The 18,303-nt window shown below is 37.4% G+C and overlaps 3 protein-coding genes across 4 annotated transcripts; 2 read left to right on the top strand and 1 right to left on the bottom strand.

Annotated features, from left to right (window-relative positions):
- Positions 1-397: 397 nt before the first annotated feature.
- LOC113577851 (cytochrome c1, heme protein, mitochondrial) lies at positions 398-6,500 on the top strand. Its single transcript, XM_027010736.2, has 7 exons — positions 398-505; positions 2,409-2,599; positions 2,988-3,114; positions 4,741-4,898; positions 5,265-5,425; positions 5,597-5,697; positions 6,160-6,500. The coding sequence occupies exons 1-7, from the start codon at positions 425-427 to the stop codon at positions 6,262-6,264; spliced, it is 924 nt and encodes a 307-aa protein (XP_026866537.2). The 5' UTR covers positions 398-424; the 3' UTR covers positions 6,265-6,500.
- Positions 6,501-8,534: 2,034 nt separating this feature from the next.
- ergic3 (ERGIC and golgi 3) lies at positions 8,535-17,537 on the top strand. Of its 2 annotated transcripts, XM_027010732.2 has the most exons (14): positions 8,535-8,665; positions 9,016-9,086; positions 9,207-9,294; positions 10,572-10,691; positions 10,920-11,013; positions 11,561-11,726; positions 11,814-11,871; positions 13,001-13,015; positions 13,388-13,419; positions 13,518-13,614; positions 15,454-15,518; positions 15,937-16,073; positions 16,221-16,276; positions 16,666-17,537. In XM_027010732.2, exons 1-14 carry the CDS (start codon positions 8,575-8,577, stop codon positions 16,743-16,745), a joined length of 1,170 nt encoding a protein of 389 aa, XP_026866533.1. In that variant the 5' UTR covers positions 8,535-8,574; the 3' UTR covers positions 16,746-17,537. The 2 variants fall into 2 exon arrangements, with proteins under 2 accessions (XP_026866533.1, XP_026866534.1); XM_027010733.2 differs by lacking the exon at positions 13,001-13,015.
- romo1 (reactive oxygen species modulator 1) lies at positions 13,698-15,348 on the bottom strand. The gene is made up of 3 exons (XM_027010737.2): positions 15,201-15,348; positions 14,445-14,575; positions 13,698-14,365 (listed from the first exon to the last, which is right to left on the bottom strand). The coding sequence occupies exons 2-3, from the start codon at positions 14,573-14,575 to the stop codon at positions 14,257-14,259; spliced, it is 240 nt and encodes a 79-aa protein (XP_026866538.1). The 5' UTR covers positions 15,201-15,348; the 3' UTR covers positions 13,698-14,256.
- Positions 17,538-18,303: the final 766 nt, after the last annotated feature.

Raw genomic sequence — 18,303 nt, 5'->3', positions numbered from 1 at the left:
GTCACTCTTATTAACCCAGGTTTTCAGATGATAGGCACTCTTTTGAGTAATAGTTGTGTCTAAATGTTGTAGCGAACCAATACCATACACCAATCATTCAATCAAAATAATAATACACTAAAGTCAGAAAAAATACATATCAACTATGTATTTACATAAATTATTAGAATTATAATTGAAGATATGACCTCCAACCGCTAAGAGGCGACACGTTAAGGGATAGGTTTATTTCAAGTTCTACAGGGGAAAAAAGATAATTTTACGCATAAAAAAATAAACAATTTTCTATCTTTCCCTCTTTCATGTGACGAACCGATGCTACTGAAATTTATAATATGCATTTTGTCAATTTTATTTAGTTTTCTGAGATGGAAAGGTTACGCATAGCGTCATCAGAGAGGTAGTCTTTCCGAGAGACAAGAAGATGGCGGCGCTCCGGGTGGTTGTGCTCTCCGGATGCGGGAGAGTCCTCCTTAATGCACCGAAAACGTTGCATACACCTCGGGTATGAAAGTATATGTTATTTCACTGATTAGTATTTAATTTTTTTTTCTGGCATGAGTGATTGGCAAATACAAGGTAACAGTCGGTCCAACTTAGCTATGTAGCGAAGTAGCAAAGCTAACCTAAGCAAGGTCACAGTGTCTTTTGTATAACGATAGGTAGCTATCTGTTCTGTTTATTCTGGTTGATGTTGAAGTTGCTCAAATAGCTCATTTTTCAAACCAAGCAAAAATAATGCATTATCTTACATGAGTGCCACCTCTATTAAGCCAAGGTTTCCGATGTTCGGAAATCTTTTGAGTTAGCTAGCTAGGTCACCGTGTATATTGCCGTTGTATGTGTCTTTTGTGTAAGGCGGCGTAACTTTTGCTAAATGTATTAGTTAGCTACGTCGCAATCTACTACCATACAATCTACTGTTGGATTGTGTGTTTGAACGGAGTTTCATTATATGCATGCTATAATATAGACGTTTCCCTAGACACCTATTTCAGATACGTTGTTGGTGAATGAAATGACACATCCAGCTAGGGTTGCGGTTTATAACAATTAACTAGCTAGCCTATCTCTCACCTACACAACATTTAATACAATATTTGAAACTTTGCTAGGTAATGGAGATAGTTCAGCCTTAGTTCACTGTGAGTTCATAAATACTTACAGGAGTTATTTTGTTTTAGCTGTTTGTTTTAAGATGGGAGGAAACTACTAATCCCACTCTCTCAATATCCCACTCTCTCAAAACTGATTCTGATACCAAAACTCATGGTGACTGCTGATACAGAATACCAGTCACATTAAAATGTAATCTACAATTTGTTCTAATACTCCGATTCTCAACACAATTTAATAAGGTTTATATTGGTTCTGATGGAGATATTATTGGTATTCATATCGATGCATCCTTAGATTAACCTATGTGGTTGTCACATTAAAAGTCCACTAAAAATATTTAGCACTTTGAATGTCATTCTGCCTTTTTTTCCACATTTTAATGTGGATAAAGCAGCTGTAAGACTGACAAGTAATTATATTCTCATGTTAAGTTGCATGCTGCATTCGAAAGATTCTACTCTCTGTGCAGTGTGGTGAGCTCACCTGCATTAAAAATTATATGAGAAATGCCTGTGTGTGAAGGAAAAATTGCAGTGCCATTTCCAAAGAAACAGAACGATACACTGTGGATCACTGCTGAAATGTCCTTTCTTTTGGAAGCCTTGTATATTATTTTTGAGTGTGTGTGAGCGCTGCAATTTTTCTACCTCTTTATCCTTAAGTATGGCAGTTACTCCATGGAATCTTTTTCAGATATATTTATAAGGTAGCCACAGTTAGCTTGCAGGTTTGTGACTAAGATGATCTAACTACAAAACTAAACTGATAAACCCATCATTTTATTTTCCGGAATTGCAATATTTTTTATAAGTAGAGATACGGCTGGTCTTGACAGTTCACACACGTTGGATTTTGTAAATGACATCTTGTCCAACATTAATCTGCATATACTAGAACAATCACTAGGGGGCGAGTTTCAGAAGTCAGGGCTTTTGGGTCTTGTTCAGATGTTATGTATTTTAGCATTCTTCATGTCTGTATTCCATTATAAGATTTTAAAATATTTGATGGGTTTAAAATATATTGACCATGTCTCTCTTTACCAGGCTAAAACAGTCTGTTAACTGCTTTAGACGTAGGGACACATCATATGCTAGAATGCTGAACATTCAGCCAGTAATTTAGAAGTAATTTTACTGTATACAAAAATGATAAAGTAACTAACAGTAAATGAAAGTTGGTCAGAACCAGTTGGCATGTCCACTGCAGCATAAACAATTAAACTGAAGTATTTTCTTTTAAGAAAAGATAAATTGATTGTGACTTGGTTTGTGTGACATATCTTCTAGGCCAGGATGTCTTTTGCCAGCTTACCTAGGGGGAGGAAGGTAGCCCTGACCACACTGGGGGTGTTGACAACAGGTGGGGCAGGACTGGCCCTCATGCTCCATCAGTCAGTGAAGGCTTCAGATCTAGAGCTGCACCCCCCCTCCTTCCCCTGGAGCCATAACGGCTTGCTGTCTTCCCTTGACCACGCCAGGTAACACAACCTGCCATAACACAGCCAATGTCACAGTAAAACAATGTCACACCACCTGGCCAATGTCACAGTAAAAACAGCTTTTTAGTTTTAAAGGTGTGTTGTAAACATTTTTCAAAGCTTCCTTCTGAAAAATACCCATAAGTCAGTTGAAGACATTGGGAGGCAGCACTTAATGTTTGTCCTTTCAGCTTTCCTTTCCAGTTTGTTTCTTGCTACATTTCAAAAAATTAACAGTGATGTTGGGAAAGTCATGTATCCAGCAAATGATCTAATGAACTTTATTCCTATAACTTGCTTTATCATTTTAACTACTGATTGTTTTGAAAAGTGAGCAAGAGCAGTTTTGCTTTGAACAATGTCTGGCCTGCTTTATTTCTTTCGATAGTATCCGCCGTGGATACCAGGTCTATAAGCAGGTGTGTGCTGCGTGCCACAGTATGGAGTACCTGGCTTTCCGTAACCTGGTAGGAGTATCGCACACAGAGGAAGAGGTCAAAGCATTAGCCGAGGAGGTAACAAGATTCTCTTTACTGTCATTGGCTAATTTACATGCATGCTGATAATCCGTTAGTAATCTTAATCAGAAGAGAATGCATCCATGTATAGACCTCAATCAGAATAAACTGCTCTGCTTGAGGCTATTCTGATTCTATTCCTGATTGGAAATTTTGAGGCTGCAGAAATTTACAATTTTCAGTCTGGCAGGAGTCAGGAACTGGTCTGCAGAGGAGATGAAGGCTATGCTTCAGATTTTAGATTTAAAATGGTAATGGGGATGAATGGCCATACAGCTCACATTTCAGACACATTTTAGACAGCTGTATGAGCAAATTAAATCAGTGGCTTTACAGGAAATGTAGAGTAAATCTATTTATCTGATTAATTAAAATTTGATATGTTGCAGGACATGATAATAGTTACATGTTACTACTTTAATAGTTGATAGTTACTACTTTAATAGTTACATGTGACGTAGCCTACAATTTCCTGAGTCTGCTATAATTTTAAAATTAAGTAAACACTTGGGGTGTAATGATACACTCTGCTCGCAATTTAATTCAATTCACAATACTGAGTTCCTGATGCACATTTTTCTTGTATAAATTTTTAAACAAAAATGAATCTTTATTCTGCTGCAATTTAAAGAAATTAGGAGCAAAAGTTTAGTTGTAAACAAAATGTACTGTAAACAAGTTGTAGTTTAACCATATATTAAGTAATCAACTGAAAGCATTCCTTTTTGTTTTTGAAGCATAAACAATGCAAAAATACAGTACAGATATTAAACAAGAATTTTGATTCCCCTGCAATTAAAAGAGAGTTTATACCGTGCTACTGCATCAAAATGTGCTATTGTAACAGCTTCTCTATAGGTCAGCTGGTATTCAAACAATGCAGTGCGACTGTATTAGATAGCATAATAAACAACGCAGAAACATCCATCACCACGATGCGCGTAACATTTTGGCATCACGATAAATCATGTCACAATGCATTGTTACACCTCTATTAAAAACAAGTGTATGGGTTGTTTTTGTTTTTGTTTGGTTTTGTTTTTTCTCCAACCTTAAATTCGGGTAACATACTGTTGCTCATCTCTGACTGGACTCTCATCCTGCCCGTTGTCACGTTACTATGTACTCTTATGTACTCTGTATGCACATGCCTTTAGATCGGATTTCTTGTGTACTAGTGTGTATGTAAATGGAAATGTATCAGATTTTTGAGTAGTGTGTGCATATAACAGGTCAGTTTTAATATTTGCAAAAATCTGCATGTAAACAGAGCCACTTTGAGAGTGTGTGTGTGTGTGTGTGTGTGTGTGTGTGTGTGTGTGTGTGTGTGTGGTGTGTGTGTGTGTGTGTGTGTGTGTGTATATGCACGTGCATGCATGTCTGTGTACACTTGTGATCACCTTAAAGGCTTGAGGCTTAAATGTTTCAGTATACACTTATTTTTGATTGATAACAGCTCTATAACTAAAAGTATTCTATGCCAGGATACTTTAGTAAATCATTGTAATCTGTTAGACTGAAGCCATAATTCACCACAAAGGCCTTGAGTTGTGTCATTCCAAGACTTTGGCAATAGATCATATTTATTCTGAATGTTAATGTAACATTATACATCTTTTGCAGATTGAAGTTGTGGATGGTCCTGATGAGTCGGGAGAGATGTTTACCCGGCCTGGAAAGCTTTCGGATTACTTTCCCAAACCCTATGCCAATCCTGAAGCAGCTCGTGCTGCTAACAGTGGAGCTCTGCCTCCTGACCTCAGCTATATTGTCAGTGCAAGGTAACATTCACCCTTGTTTAGGTTAACTGAGTTTAGGCTGGATTCAGTTTTTGTGGAAAAGAGTTGAGCGAATCTGACATCCAGAGAATTCAGTATTCTGAACAATGAACATGATCCCTTTTGCATACTGCTGGTGGGCCACTACTACCAATGTTCATGTCTAAGGATAAATTTCCATTTAAAATACTTGGTTTGGATGGTAACTTGGATTGAGCCTGCAAATCAGTAGGTGCTTACATGAAAATACTTCGTACACTACTAACGGAAACCGCTGTTGCTTAATGGTAGCTCTTCTGGATTGTCACCCATTATCAAATCAATTTAATTCTCTCTCTCTCTCTCATATTTTTGCTCCTTCTCTTCCAGGCATGGAGGTGAGGACTATGTGTTCTCTCTGCTGACTGGTTATTGTGATCCACCAGCTGGCGTGCCTTTGAGGGAAGAACTTTATTACAACCCCTACTTCCCTGGCCAGGCTATTGCCATGGCCCCACCAATCTACAATGAGGTTCTTGAATATGAAGATGGTGAGTTGTGGTAGTCAAAGCTTTCAAATATGTACATGAAAAAACACATTTAAAACCCATGCTTAGGGTCATGCCACATGAGCAGTATTTTGTTGGCATGAAAAAAATGCCCACAGCAACTGCACATTTGGGTTCTGTATTGTGAGACTGTGTCACTTCAACTGCCCACAGGAACACCAGCTACTATGAGTCAGGTGGCTAAAGATGTCTGCACTTTCCTAAAGTGGGCTGCCGAGCCAGAGCATGACCAGCGCAAATGCATGGGACTAAAGGTTTGCTTTTCTCTATAGTTCTTTTTGCCAGTCCAGCCTATATACCATCTGTATATCAAGCTGATATATTCAGTGCCCACACTGAATGAAATGGAAACAGATCAGACATAGTGAAGTTCGATAAAGATGGCTTTATTACATATCACTCAAAATTTATAAACATGAGACAAATCAGGATATCAGAATAATTAGCTTGATTTATTTTGTTTACATTTTAAGAAAGCCACCACACCCGCAATGTTTTAATATTATTGAGTTTATTTGAATATATATTGAATATTTGATTTCATATTGGGATGAGGTGCTGACTTGGGCCATCTCAGGAGGATTCATATTTATTATAGGTCACAGGATATTTGTCATGTCCATTACTATGACTCTTCATCAGTTATCATCCTTTAACTGTTTTTTCTTTATGCCTAAACATATTTCTTACTTGCTCCTTTTATCTTTTTGCTCCAGTTGCTAATGGGTTGTGCTGTGGTCATCCCTCTGGTCTACTACTTAAAGAGACACAGGTGGTCTGTGCTGAAGAGTAGGAAAATTGCCTACAGGCCTCCCAAATAAGGCTGGCTAGCTGCCTTCAGCCTTAGTTGTCTTCAATACAGTTGCTAAACTGATTCACATTGTCTACTTTTTCAACATGCACGGTGTATTGAGATAAGGTTGTCCTAATCTGTTGTCTGAGGATTGTCACAGTGTTCCATTTGGTTTATGGACTTGGGGAGTGGGCGCTAACTAAACCTGTATTTTTGCTTTAATGTACAAAAATAAATTATCTGAAGAAAACTGATAAAGGCTGATTTATTGTTGGTTGTTGTTTTTATTTGTTTTTGGCCTCCATGTGCTACTTCTTGGTATCTGTGGAAGGGTCTAGCAACTATTTTTGTGTAAATCGTTTCCATACCTAATTCCATAACCAAATACCCCAAACGAGAGTATTACGTGTGGAATATTTATGCACTCTGATCCAATCCAAAAAAAGACTTGATTTTCCAAATGTACTATTCGGACTATAATTATACGATTGGTACAAACAAATTCGTTCCTAAATCGTTCTAACGATTTAAATGAATTAAGAGATTGCATTGACTATTTTTCTCCTATTTATCATATAGAAGCATATAGTCACGTGCATCTCTTCCGCAAAGAAAACCATTATAGACCAGGTGCGTTTAGACGGTACGTGTCTTTGTCCCGAATCGTCACGGTACATGCGGTCGTACATAAAATAGTGTATTATGTTTCGGCGCATGCAGTCGTGCAGAAAATGAATGAATGAGAGAGAGAGAGAGAGAGAGAGAGAGAGCGAGCGAGCAAGTCAGTCAGGTTGGGCTTCAGCTTTAAATGTTGAAATATAGCCTAAGTGGGACGAATTAAATTTTCTTTATTATTCTATTTATTTCGTACTTTAGTAACATATGTGACTTTGACACATTGCCCTTTTGTATCTGCCCTACATAAAAAATGACCTATGTGAGAGTGTATATGCACTGTTTACATTTTATTGCTTAATACGCTGCAGGCTGTAACAGCTTCCTCAGGAGGGACTAAACGACACTAGGTGGAGCTAACTCGCACTACTCTCTTTTCAAAATAAATGAAAAGAAATCTAGCCTTTCCAGAAGATATGTCTTAATGTTTGCGATTAGCATGAGGGGAAAAAAGTGTGCTTTCCAGCTGAGGCACAATTGTTCATTCATGGATGTTTCAAAAGCAACTGTCCGGCCCTGTCTGTACCGTTACATGCTAGTATAGACTAATGAATATTATTGAAAATTTGAGTTTGAATATAAAAATGAAGATCAATCAATCTTAAGTTTGAGATTATGCTGTTATTTTCATTATGGGGAATATTAATGTCAAACGGCATAATCGCAAAATGATTAATTATTTAACTTCATTATTATATTAAAACTCAAAGTTCCAATACTATTCCAAATACTAAATATGATGTTGTACATGGCCTATTCATTTTATCTTGTACAGAGTGACAAACTAAAAATTCACTCATCATTTACGAGTTCGTAAAGCTGGCAGTCGCTGTGCAGAGACAAATCTTACTTACACTGCACATCAGCTATCGTCTTTCCCTTCACACCTTCCTGTTCTACAAATGTACCGCCGAGTTTTGGATAAATGTCGAACCGTATGTTATTTGTGTATGTCACGGTACAAACCTTAAGTGACAGTGTGTACATCTCAAGTAAAAATGTGTTTCCTGTCCTTATTGTTACAGTAATATTTTGTATACTGATCTCTGAAAATTGCTCCTTTTATGAACTCACTCCCTGACAAACCGGACAGGTAGTCTACAAAGGTCGTTTACGATAGTTTGGAGAAACTACGAGCTTTTGCTAAATCTGTCGTGGCACAGACTTTAGTTCGACGTATTTAGGGTAGGATTCCGAAAATGTTTTTGCACGTGGCCGATTGAACACTAAGATAATGGACTAACAGTGACCTCTGGTGAAGTGCTTTGGAAAGCAGAACAGTTAAATATATATTTTATTTATTGTCCATAAACGTATTTGTAGGTTTAAAAAGTATGACTGTTCATACTGGACAGTCGAACAGGACACTTGAACCGTCTTATAGGAATGAGGTTTTTTTTTGTTTGTTTGTTTTTGAAAGACGCCTACAATATATCCTAATGTATGTGCGTTAGTTACCGTATACTTAAAATATTAGAAAATTCGATGCAGTAGTTCATTTTAAAACATTTATAATAGCGCTTTAATAAAATCTCGGTGAGCAACGCGGTGTAATCTTATTGGCCAACATGTATTCTCCGCTGCCTGTGTGTACCGGAAGTGAATCACTGGGCACTGAAGTGACGGAACGTTTAGCGTTAGCTAGCAGCTTGGATAGAGGGGAATGATGGATACGTTACATAAGCTTAAACAATTTGATGCTTACCCGAAAACTCTAGAAGACTTTAGAATCAAAACATGTGGTGGAGCGACGGGTGAGTATTGTTGAACATCTGCGTGAGTTAAAGCGTCAAGCAATGCATGCTAGCATAGGGAGAGTATGCAGCTGGCTAGGTTAGTAAGCATAGATAACCTAGCTAGCTAAGTATTGTTTGGGACTGCTGCTAGCTTGTCTATTTTGTAGAACATTTCTGAGGTACTTATCTCGCAGTGGAACCTCATAATAATTTGTCTTTGGCCAATAGCTTCAATTACTAGAAATAAAAAGTAACTGCAATTCGCCAGATGTTTTGTTGTAAGGCTGTTTACTGTCAATCAGATATCCAACTCGTAGGCCTAAATTGACAGCTTTTGAAATGACTGTCCGTTTCCCTTCTTATGGCAGTTACTATCATTAGTGGACTTATTATGCTGATCCTGTTTTTCTCGGAGTTACAGTATTATCTAACCAAGGAGGTGAGTGTGCAAGATATAACAGTGATCAGGATACAAAACTTGTTTAGAAAATAAATACGTGTTGAACATTTTCACTCATGTATTATTCATTCTGCGTATGGGAACTATTTCTTGTTACAGGTCCATCCTGAACTGTTTGTGGATACTTCAAGAGGAGACAAGCTCAAGATTAACATAGATATTATATTCCCTCATATGCCGTGTGCCTGTAAGTAAACATTTTACATTGGCTTTCGCATGCTTAAAGTCTCTGGCTTGGCGTTCATTACAGTGGCAGCAAAACCAATGCAAAGCTATATGTCTAATGTGCTTAAAGCTGTAGTGAGTAAGATTGAGAAGAGAGTGGATTTAGCTAAATGAGTACAACTGCCAGGCCCCTCCCCCTCTGCTGCACCCCAGCCCTGCCGCACCAGAGCCCTGCCCTGCACATGCTGCTGTGCACATTGTGAAATGTCAACATTTCTGGCCAACAAACAAGCAGAAATAAATCTTATAGACATGAAAAATAATCTACGGCAATATCTGTTCTGTAAAAGAGCTAGCACACTTATTTCAGTGCATAGATGTTTGTTTGATAACAGAAACTGCTAAACAAGCAGTAAACCACTTATGAGAACAAACATAAACATCAAACTGATATGACTGCAAGGACTCTACACAAACATGTCTTCAGCAATATCTAAATAAAACAATGCTAACCAGTAATCTTAGCATTATAAACATGTTAGTTAGCCTGACTGAAACAACACAATAAAATGAGAAATGCTCCATATAACAATATAACCATTACCAGATTAGCATTGTTTTTAATTTTTTAAAAATCAAATAAAAAATAAATCAAGCAGGGGTGATTAGCTGTCTACCTGTCGAGCATTAATGTGGCTAACTATTAGTTTTAAATCCTTTCAGCTTCTGTAGCTCTGAAAAGCCAGTATAACCAATATTCTTGTTTTATCTTGGGCTCAGTCTAATTCTTTCTTTATAATTTGATTTTTTTTCATTTATAGTATTCTGTTTACTTGCTGTGTAAGATCTTGTTGTGAAAGGAGGAATGGACACTTTTTTCATTGATGGTAGTTTTCATTGATGTTTATCCGCCATTGATTTTGCAGGTTCCTGAACTCGCTCACTGATGAGTGAGAAAATGCACATTATAGAAGCAGTGATTGACACTCCTCCTTGCTCTGATGTGTTGCTTTGATTTGAGGGTAATAGATTCTTGTAGATGGTATTAGGACAAATAGGTTATTCCAGAAGAGAGAAGCGCCTGATTTTATTTTTTTATTTCTTTCTTCTCAGATTATCTGTCTAGTGTACTCCTGTCAGGACATGGTGATAGTTATTTTTCTACAGGTCGCATACTGCTTCTTTAAGCACATAGCAGTTTCACTGTTGCTATTGTTATGCGCAGACAGAGGTACTCTTACTATATAGGGTTAATATGTACAGAGTTTCTGTATGACCATTGTCACTTGTGGCTCACAGACCTGAGTATTGATGCCATGGATGTAGCAGGAGAACAGCAGCTGGATGTGGAGCACAACTTGTTCAAACAAAGGCTGGACAAAGATGGCAAGCCAGTCAACATTGAAGCAGAGAAACATGGTTGGTATCCATTTGATTAGATAAACTTTATTCTTGTTTGATGAAAGTTCTATATAACTGTTAAAATAAGCAAATGTAAAATGTTTGTATTATAACATATCATAGAGCCAGCGCACAACCATCTGTCTTTGATGTGAGTGTAAAAGAAAACAACCCAAAATAACTATTCAGCATACGTTTTTCAAACAAATGTTTTAAACACTTTTTAAGCATTTGTTTTCTGCACAGATCTAGGCAAAGATGAGGGTGAAATCTTTGACCCTAGCAAGCTTGATCCTGATCGTTGTGAGAGCTGCTATGGAGCAGAGACTGAAGAGTTAAAGTGAGTCTTTTTCTGCCTCCAAACATGTTTTCACGATTCAAAACTAGTCCACATCTCTATCTGAGAGAGGGTCACTCTATGGATTAGTAAGAGAGCCTGCAAACTGAAAGAATTTAAACAAGATTTACATTTCGAATATAAAAAACTTGGAGCTAATTATGAGCTTCCATTGAAATGCATTTTTGGTACAATTAAAGCATAATTCTAAGGGCTTAGTGCTGAACTCTCTTCAGTGGACAAGCAAAGACATGTTGGGACTTCTAGTCCACAGTGGAATTGCTGTTCCCATCCATTTATTATTTTAAAACACCTTGAATCAGCACTAGACAGACTATTATGCCTCCACCATTTGTAATGCCAGTTTACTGTTACTGTGAATTACATTTTGCCAACCAAAATTAAAGGCACAACAAAAGGTAATTTCTTACCAATTCAAAGATAAATTCATTTATAACCTATAAATAAATAGTAATATTTTGCAGGTGTTTGAAAGGTTGCAGATGAGGCACTACAGGAAAAAGCTGTTCCTTTTATGTGTATTTTTTAGGTGCTGTAACACCTGTGAGGATGTTCGAGAGGCATACCGGAGGCGTGGCTGGGCCTTTAAAACGCCGGACACCATTGAGCAGTGCAAGAGAGAGGGCTTCAGTCAAAAGATGCAGGAGCAAAAGAATGAGGGATGCCAGGTCTATGGTTTCCTCGAGGTCAATAAGGTAATAACACAGACACACTCAAAACAATATTGAGATGATTGCTTCTCCAGTCAACATTATGTTGAGTTGTTTTTTCCATTAATTTAGGTGGCAGGTAATTTCCATTTTGCCCCTGGAAAGAGCTTTCAACAGTCTCATGTACATGGTAAGTATTAAAACCCATGAAGTGGGATTTCAATACATAATTATACCTCTGATCTGTAGCAGCAACACATCCTTTGTCATGAAGTTTAGGCCATGCCACTTTTTAATCTTCAAAGTGACACTTCTAAGGAGCCGTCTATTCAGCTAATTGAACTGAAATTAGTGATTTAGAAAAGCTACTTCAAACTATTTGGAGTCTTTTATGAGACATGAGGTGTGTGTGCCAGATCAGAGGATGTGTAAGCCTTTGCTTGTAGACAACACCTCTATTGAATTATTTAGCGCTTCCTTGTCTGTGGTGGCTAATGCATGTGATCTGTTATTTCCTTGCGATTTGACTGGTTGTCACTCAATCGCTCGCTCTTTGTGCTATTTGACTATGCATAGTCTTGACACTAAACTATTTGGGTTGATTCACTGATTAGTTTTATCTTGATATTTGAAGCTTCAATGAGTAAAATTTGTAAATCACCTGCTAAATGACCAATCTTGACCTATGTGATTTGTCAAAGACAGCCTTGAAAAAAATAGAGGACAAAGTAATTTCATCACTAAATTGTGGGAATATTAAAATCAAAAGTGTGACCAAATCAGGATATTTCATTTTAAAAACACTATTGATGACCCTAAAAGAAAAGGTACAGAACTTTAACATATGTTTAACTTAAACCTGTTGTGGAATAATCAAGGCAGGTTGTGAAGGTAAATTAAGTTAATGTATTTCAAATAAATACATCAGTATAGTAACTTGGAATGAGAGCGAGAAATGTTTTAATTGGGTGAAATTGCTGTACACCTTAGAATTCTAGTGCAATTTTACCTCTTGTCGCTGAGATTATTGTCTTAAGTAACAAGATATATAGTTAACAGAAATTTTCACAGAAAACAAATCCAAGCATAATTTTAAGTGTCTCATACTGCTACTGTCTGCTACAGAAAAAAGAGATGATGAGCCCTTTCATATCTGATCAAAAATAAGAAGAATAAAAGAATTTGGCCATTTTTAGTAATCCAGCATTCCCATTCTGTCAGTGCAATAAACCTATGGGACTGGGGATGTCCTCTTTATTTCTCCAATAAATAAAAAATAAAAATAGCCACTTGGTGACTCTTTTCTCTTCTTTCTGCAGTGCATGCTGTGGAAAGTAAGTCAATCTTTCACTTTCATAGATTTTTATTCCCCCAAATAGTTGTTTGAAATAAGGCTTATAAATATGGAAGTTAGGATATACCTTGTTAATAAATCAGTGATTGCCAATTTGATTTCTCAGCTCTGAATTTAGTCTTCAGCAACTAATTATCTGCTCAAGTGAATTTACAGAATTTTCTAGTGGTTCTGCATTCAGACTGTTTTCTATAGACAGTCTTCAGTTGTCTAATATGCTATGCTGTGCTTCCAGCCTAAAATTGTGACTTTATAGTCTAATCGTAATCAGTCAACTTATTTGTACAGCCAAACCACTTAGAAAATGTACAATTGTAAATCACAAGCAATTAACTTCATTTTCCCCCCTCAGTTCATGATTTGCAGAGCTTTGGACTGGACAATGTAAGTTGGTGTGGTTGTATGTATTACATTGTTTTTCTTGATTGTGTCATCTATTCAACTAATACAATTTGTTTTGGCCATTTCTTGGACGCCCCTAGATCAACATGACTCATCTGATTAAACATCTCTCATTTGGGAAAGACTATCCTGGAATCATCAACCCTCTAGATGGCACTAATATTGCCGCACCTCAAGGTAGGTAGCTTCAGTTAATAGTGTAAATCTTGAGTGCTAAAGAGTTTTACCTTTCACATCCTGATGAATACAACTACATGATCTTGGGAAACAAGAGTATTTATTTTTCTTGTTTGGGAATCATTTATTTCCCTGTCCAAATGAGTCTAGGATTTAAGTGTGTAATCAAATCTTACTGCCAGTCTAAAATAAAGTTTGCTTCCAAGCATTATCTGTGAACTCGCTCAGAATTCTATGTAATCGTCATTCCATCTAACCCTCCACCCCAAACAAAACAGCATAACAGTATTTAAAACAATATTTTGTGTCATTAAAGGCAAAGTATCTGGAGAGATCTATAGATTAGTTGCATTCACAATGTATACATTGAGCAATACACATCTTTCTGACTTAACATATTAAACAAGGGCTGACTGTACAGCTATAGTACTTTGACAGTGAAGAGATGGGGCTTCTGGAATCATGTGTAGTCAACAGTACAGTACAATCCAAAGTGCCGGTCTGGGTTATATTCCACGTTTTATAACAGGTTCTCTTGGTTATTTTTAAATCAGTTTTATTCATACACTCCCAATTTATAAAGGTGACATTGATATACAGATGAAATGTCCTGAAAATTGAACAGAGCATTCAGCAGTAGTCTTAGCAGCGAATGCCCATTCCAATGGCCATGAAGGTGCCAAATGTGCCACCACTTTGCATCATGGTCTTTCCCACTCCACCCATGAGCTCTCGACCTCTCATGCCAAGTCTGAAAAAGGGGTGCATCATATTGTAACTAACCAACTGCAGAATTCGGCTCAAAGTACATGATTAGGATTTATAGTTACCTTAGACAGGAGAACGTCCCGAACATGGCTCCTGCAGCCATTCCAACTGCAAAACCCATCATAAAACCCATCTTGACTCTGTCAAAGCAGTTCGGTTGAGCTTGTCCATATGGTCCTACAGAAACCGGCATCTGTGAAGTATTGACGGTTCTATGAGACATTGTTAAAACCTACCTACCTAGCTAGCTTCCTTTCAGAAGTTGTTTAAGATAGCTATCTTAGGTGTCATAGGCAGTATGCTTTCTTGAGCTCGAGAGCTAGCTAGGTTATAGGTAAATAGCTAGCTAACGCTAGGTTAGCTAACCCAGAACTTAAGTTACTCTGGCTTCAGCGCACCATTGCCAAAAAAATGATGAATTGTTAAAATTTCTGCGATTAGCTAGCTAGCTAACTAACATGCGTCCAAACCCAAACGAAAGACAGATTAGTACAGCTAATCTGATAGCTATGTAGCTATTGAATACTGGCCATAAGAATTCAAAGTAGAATTAGTTCACATAGCTAGTATTCACATAGTATTTATAGTATAAGATAACAATGACTAATTACTAAGGTGGCTAGCTAGCTAGCTAGGTAGGTATTCACCATTTCTACACATATAAATAAAGTTTACAGTTGGCTAGTTAGCTAAACTGGCATAGCCTAGCTAAGATGGAATGTCACCCATCTTGCTAGCTAGTTACATCTGGCCTTGAACAATCTCCAAAATGGATTTCAGTTCATAATGCTAAAATTGGGCACATTCGAACCTCATACCTTTCCCAGATGAACGATTGATGGCTGTAGAGAAAAGTTTTGAAATGATGACTTCAGGGGCAGAATTTGTCCAGTAGCTGTTTGCGACACGAACGCTTTATAAAGACGCCATTACTTGAGAGGAAACGGTCGCAAACATTAAAAGTAATCGCTGTCACAATTGGTAGCGCCTCCTATAGTTCGACCAAAGAATTTACATACTCTGGTTAGACCCTGTAATACATCTTATTCTAAAATTGTTCTCCTCTTTCAGCGTCGATGATGTATCAGTACTTTGTGAAAATAGTACCAACAGTTTACGTTAAAGGAGATGGAGAGGTAAGTGTATTGAACTAGAAAATTCGGCAGTAGGTTTGAGATTGTTTGCTTAGTCCTTTATTTGTGAAGTCTAATTGAAGTCCACACTTTGTGTCTAATTGTATCTCAGTTAGCGATTGTTACATATTACATAAACCTAGACATGGGCAATATAAGTCATGTGAAATCAGTTATCCTCAAGAATGTTGCCTGTTTAATATTGGGATATAATCTTAAAAGATGTCCTGAATGCTGTTGATCTGAATTAATTATTTAATGTTGTCTTCATCTCATGGCCTTTAAGGCACGTTAGGAATTGACGTAGTCTTAAAATAACATTAAAATAGGATAACTCATTATTTCTAATATGCTGCTGCTGATGATGATGATGATATAATTCCCCCAATAAGCTTAGCTATATTTCTATTTGGTTCCTCAGGTGGTGAAAACAAATCAATTTTCAGTGACCAGGCATGAAAAAGTAGCCAATGGACTGATCGGAGATCAGGGTTTGCCTGGTGTATTTGTGCTTTACGAACTCTCTCCCATGATGGTCAAATTCACAGAGAAGCAGCGGTATGTTTTCAGAGTACTGATATGCATGCGTGAGTGCAGTTTAGCTGTATTTGCATTAACTGATAAAACACAGGCAAGTGTAAATAAGTCATTCGTGAAAATGTATATAGGGCAGCACTCTGACTGATGCCTTTTTTGTCTTCCCAGGTCATTCACTCATTTTTTAACAGGAGTATGTGCTATTATAGGTGGGGTTTTCACAGGTAAGTTGGCACAAAATTAAACTGTACCTGTTTGCTGACTGTTATTCCTTGTTTGTTGTGTAGGTGTGAGTTGATCACTGCACTGTATTCACTACGCTAAAGTGTTAAAGGACTGCTTCTCCAGGAAGTGGAGCCGCAGTCATTATAAGCTAGCCATATACAGTTAGCAGTAAGCATATTGTATGCTGCTGATTGGTTACATTGTTATACATATTGACATTTCTTAGTAAAGCATTATTTAGCATCAAAAGCTGTCATGGTGTGCTAATCTAGGACAAACTTGTGCTAACAGATTTTTTTTTTCATTGCATTTAAACCAAGAAGAATGTTCACATCAGTAGTCAACACTGACTGACTGTTTTTCAGTAAACTCAGTTTCTTTCTTCTAGTTGCTGGGCTGATCGATTCTTTAATATACCACTCAGCAAGGGCCATACAGAAGAAGATTGAATTGGGAAAAGCTTCCTAGCGACATCTCTGTCCATACTATGAACATTACAGGTGCATTATAGACTCCAGGAAACTTGTATCTGTTGGAAGGGATGATTCCCACCTGCTTTTGTGTGTGTGTGTGTGTGTGTATGTGTGTGTGTGTGTGTGTGTGTGTGTGGCCACAGAGATTCCTCTTTGAACATGCCCCTACCACACACAAGTACCTCAGCAGGATTTGCAGTTTACCAGAGAGACTGGGTAACTGGGTTTCACCAGTAACTGGACCGCTGCAGGGTTAATTTGTAACAGTGATGCACTACTGAACAAAATTATTTGTTAGAGAAAGAAAATTGCTCTCCTGAAAGCCTGGTGTTTGCAGCATCGGTTGTCAAGCACCCCTGATCTCACCACATTTTTGTTCTGTTCCAGTTGTTAACAAATCTAATAATTCTTGATTACTTAGACCAGGTGTGTTTTAAGATGACATAGGACAAGTGTGATTAATTTGAATTATCTCCAAGTACCCCTGGGCTGGACCGACAAATTCCAAATAACTTTTTTTTTTGTTGTTGTTTATTTGTTTTTCTCTTAACTAAATCATACTTTGGTTTGATTCATTGTCTTATGTGATTACTTAATTCAATACTAGGGAAAACATAACTGCTTTTGTAGGCTCTGTGTGTATGCTTTTTCAGAAATCTGCAACTGTAGCTGATAAGGTGTCTGCTCTGTATTTGAACAGCAGTTATCATTATGATCATCATGGTGACTAACTCAAATGTACAACCTGATCATGGCAGATACTAAAGCAGGTTCTACTTTATCACATCACAACATTGCACAAAAAGTAGCTCCTCATGAAGCATTTAGAAATGAGTTAAGATATGGCATACTTAAAGTATAGGTAAGCCAAGTGTGTGGGTAAGAGCATTTCATAATCATAATATTAATCACAGTTTCAGAAATGGGGTCAAACTGAGCTCAAACAGTTAAAATTTCATGGATTGAGCCCACTGAATTTGTCTTAGTCTGTGATAGAAAGAGCAAATAGCCTTTTGTGCAGTGTGTAGAAAAAGAGCACATTCTATGGTCACATCTATTCATGGTCAAAGGATAAGTCCTGGTCTTGCATCAGATATTACGTTTCATGCCCCTTTGAATACATTTATACATACAGGAAAGCAGTTCCTAGATTGACCTCCTTAAACTTTATATCAATGGCTGTAAACAGTGGAATTTTCATTCTTTAAGCACACTCAAACAATAGCGACTACAATATGTACAGGTATCTGGAGTTCTCATATAATTGTACCTTCTACTAAAATCAGGGGCTGGGTTTGTGTGTGTGTGTGTGTGTGTGTGTGTGTGTGTGTGTGTGTGTGTGTGTGTGTCTGTGAGTGTGTGTGTGTGTGTGTGTGTTTGTGTTTTTTGTGTGTGCCAGTGTATAGTGCGAGTGTTTTTGTCATGTGCTGTGGATGGCCTGTCTTGTGCTTGAGAGAGAGGTATTTATATTTTGATTGTCCATGGCGGTTTTTAAAATGACAAATAAATGTAACGCTGTACATATCATCTTGTGCTTCATATGAACTGATGAA

The sequence above is a fragment of the Electrophorus electricus genome, chromosome 3 (assembly GCF_013358815.1).
Source record: "Electrophorus electricus isolate fEleEle1 chromosome 3, fEleEle1.pri, whole genome shotgun sequence".
Taxonomy (NCBI): domain Eukaryota; kingdom Metazoa; phylum Chordata; class Actinopteri; order Gymnotiformes; family Gymnotidae; genus Electrophorus; species Electrophorus electricus.
The sequence above is the reverse complement of the archived record's forward strand: the minus strand, read 5'-3'. Positions and strand labels throughout refer to the sequence as shown.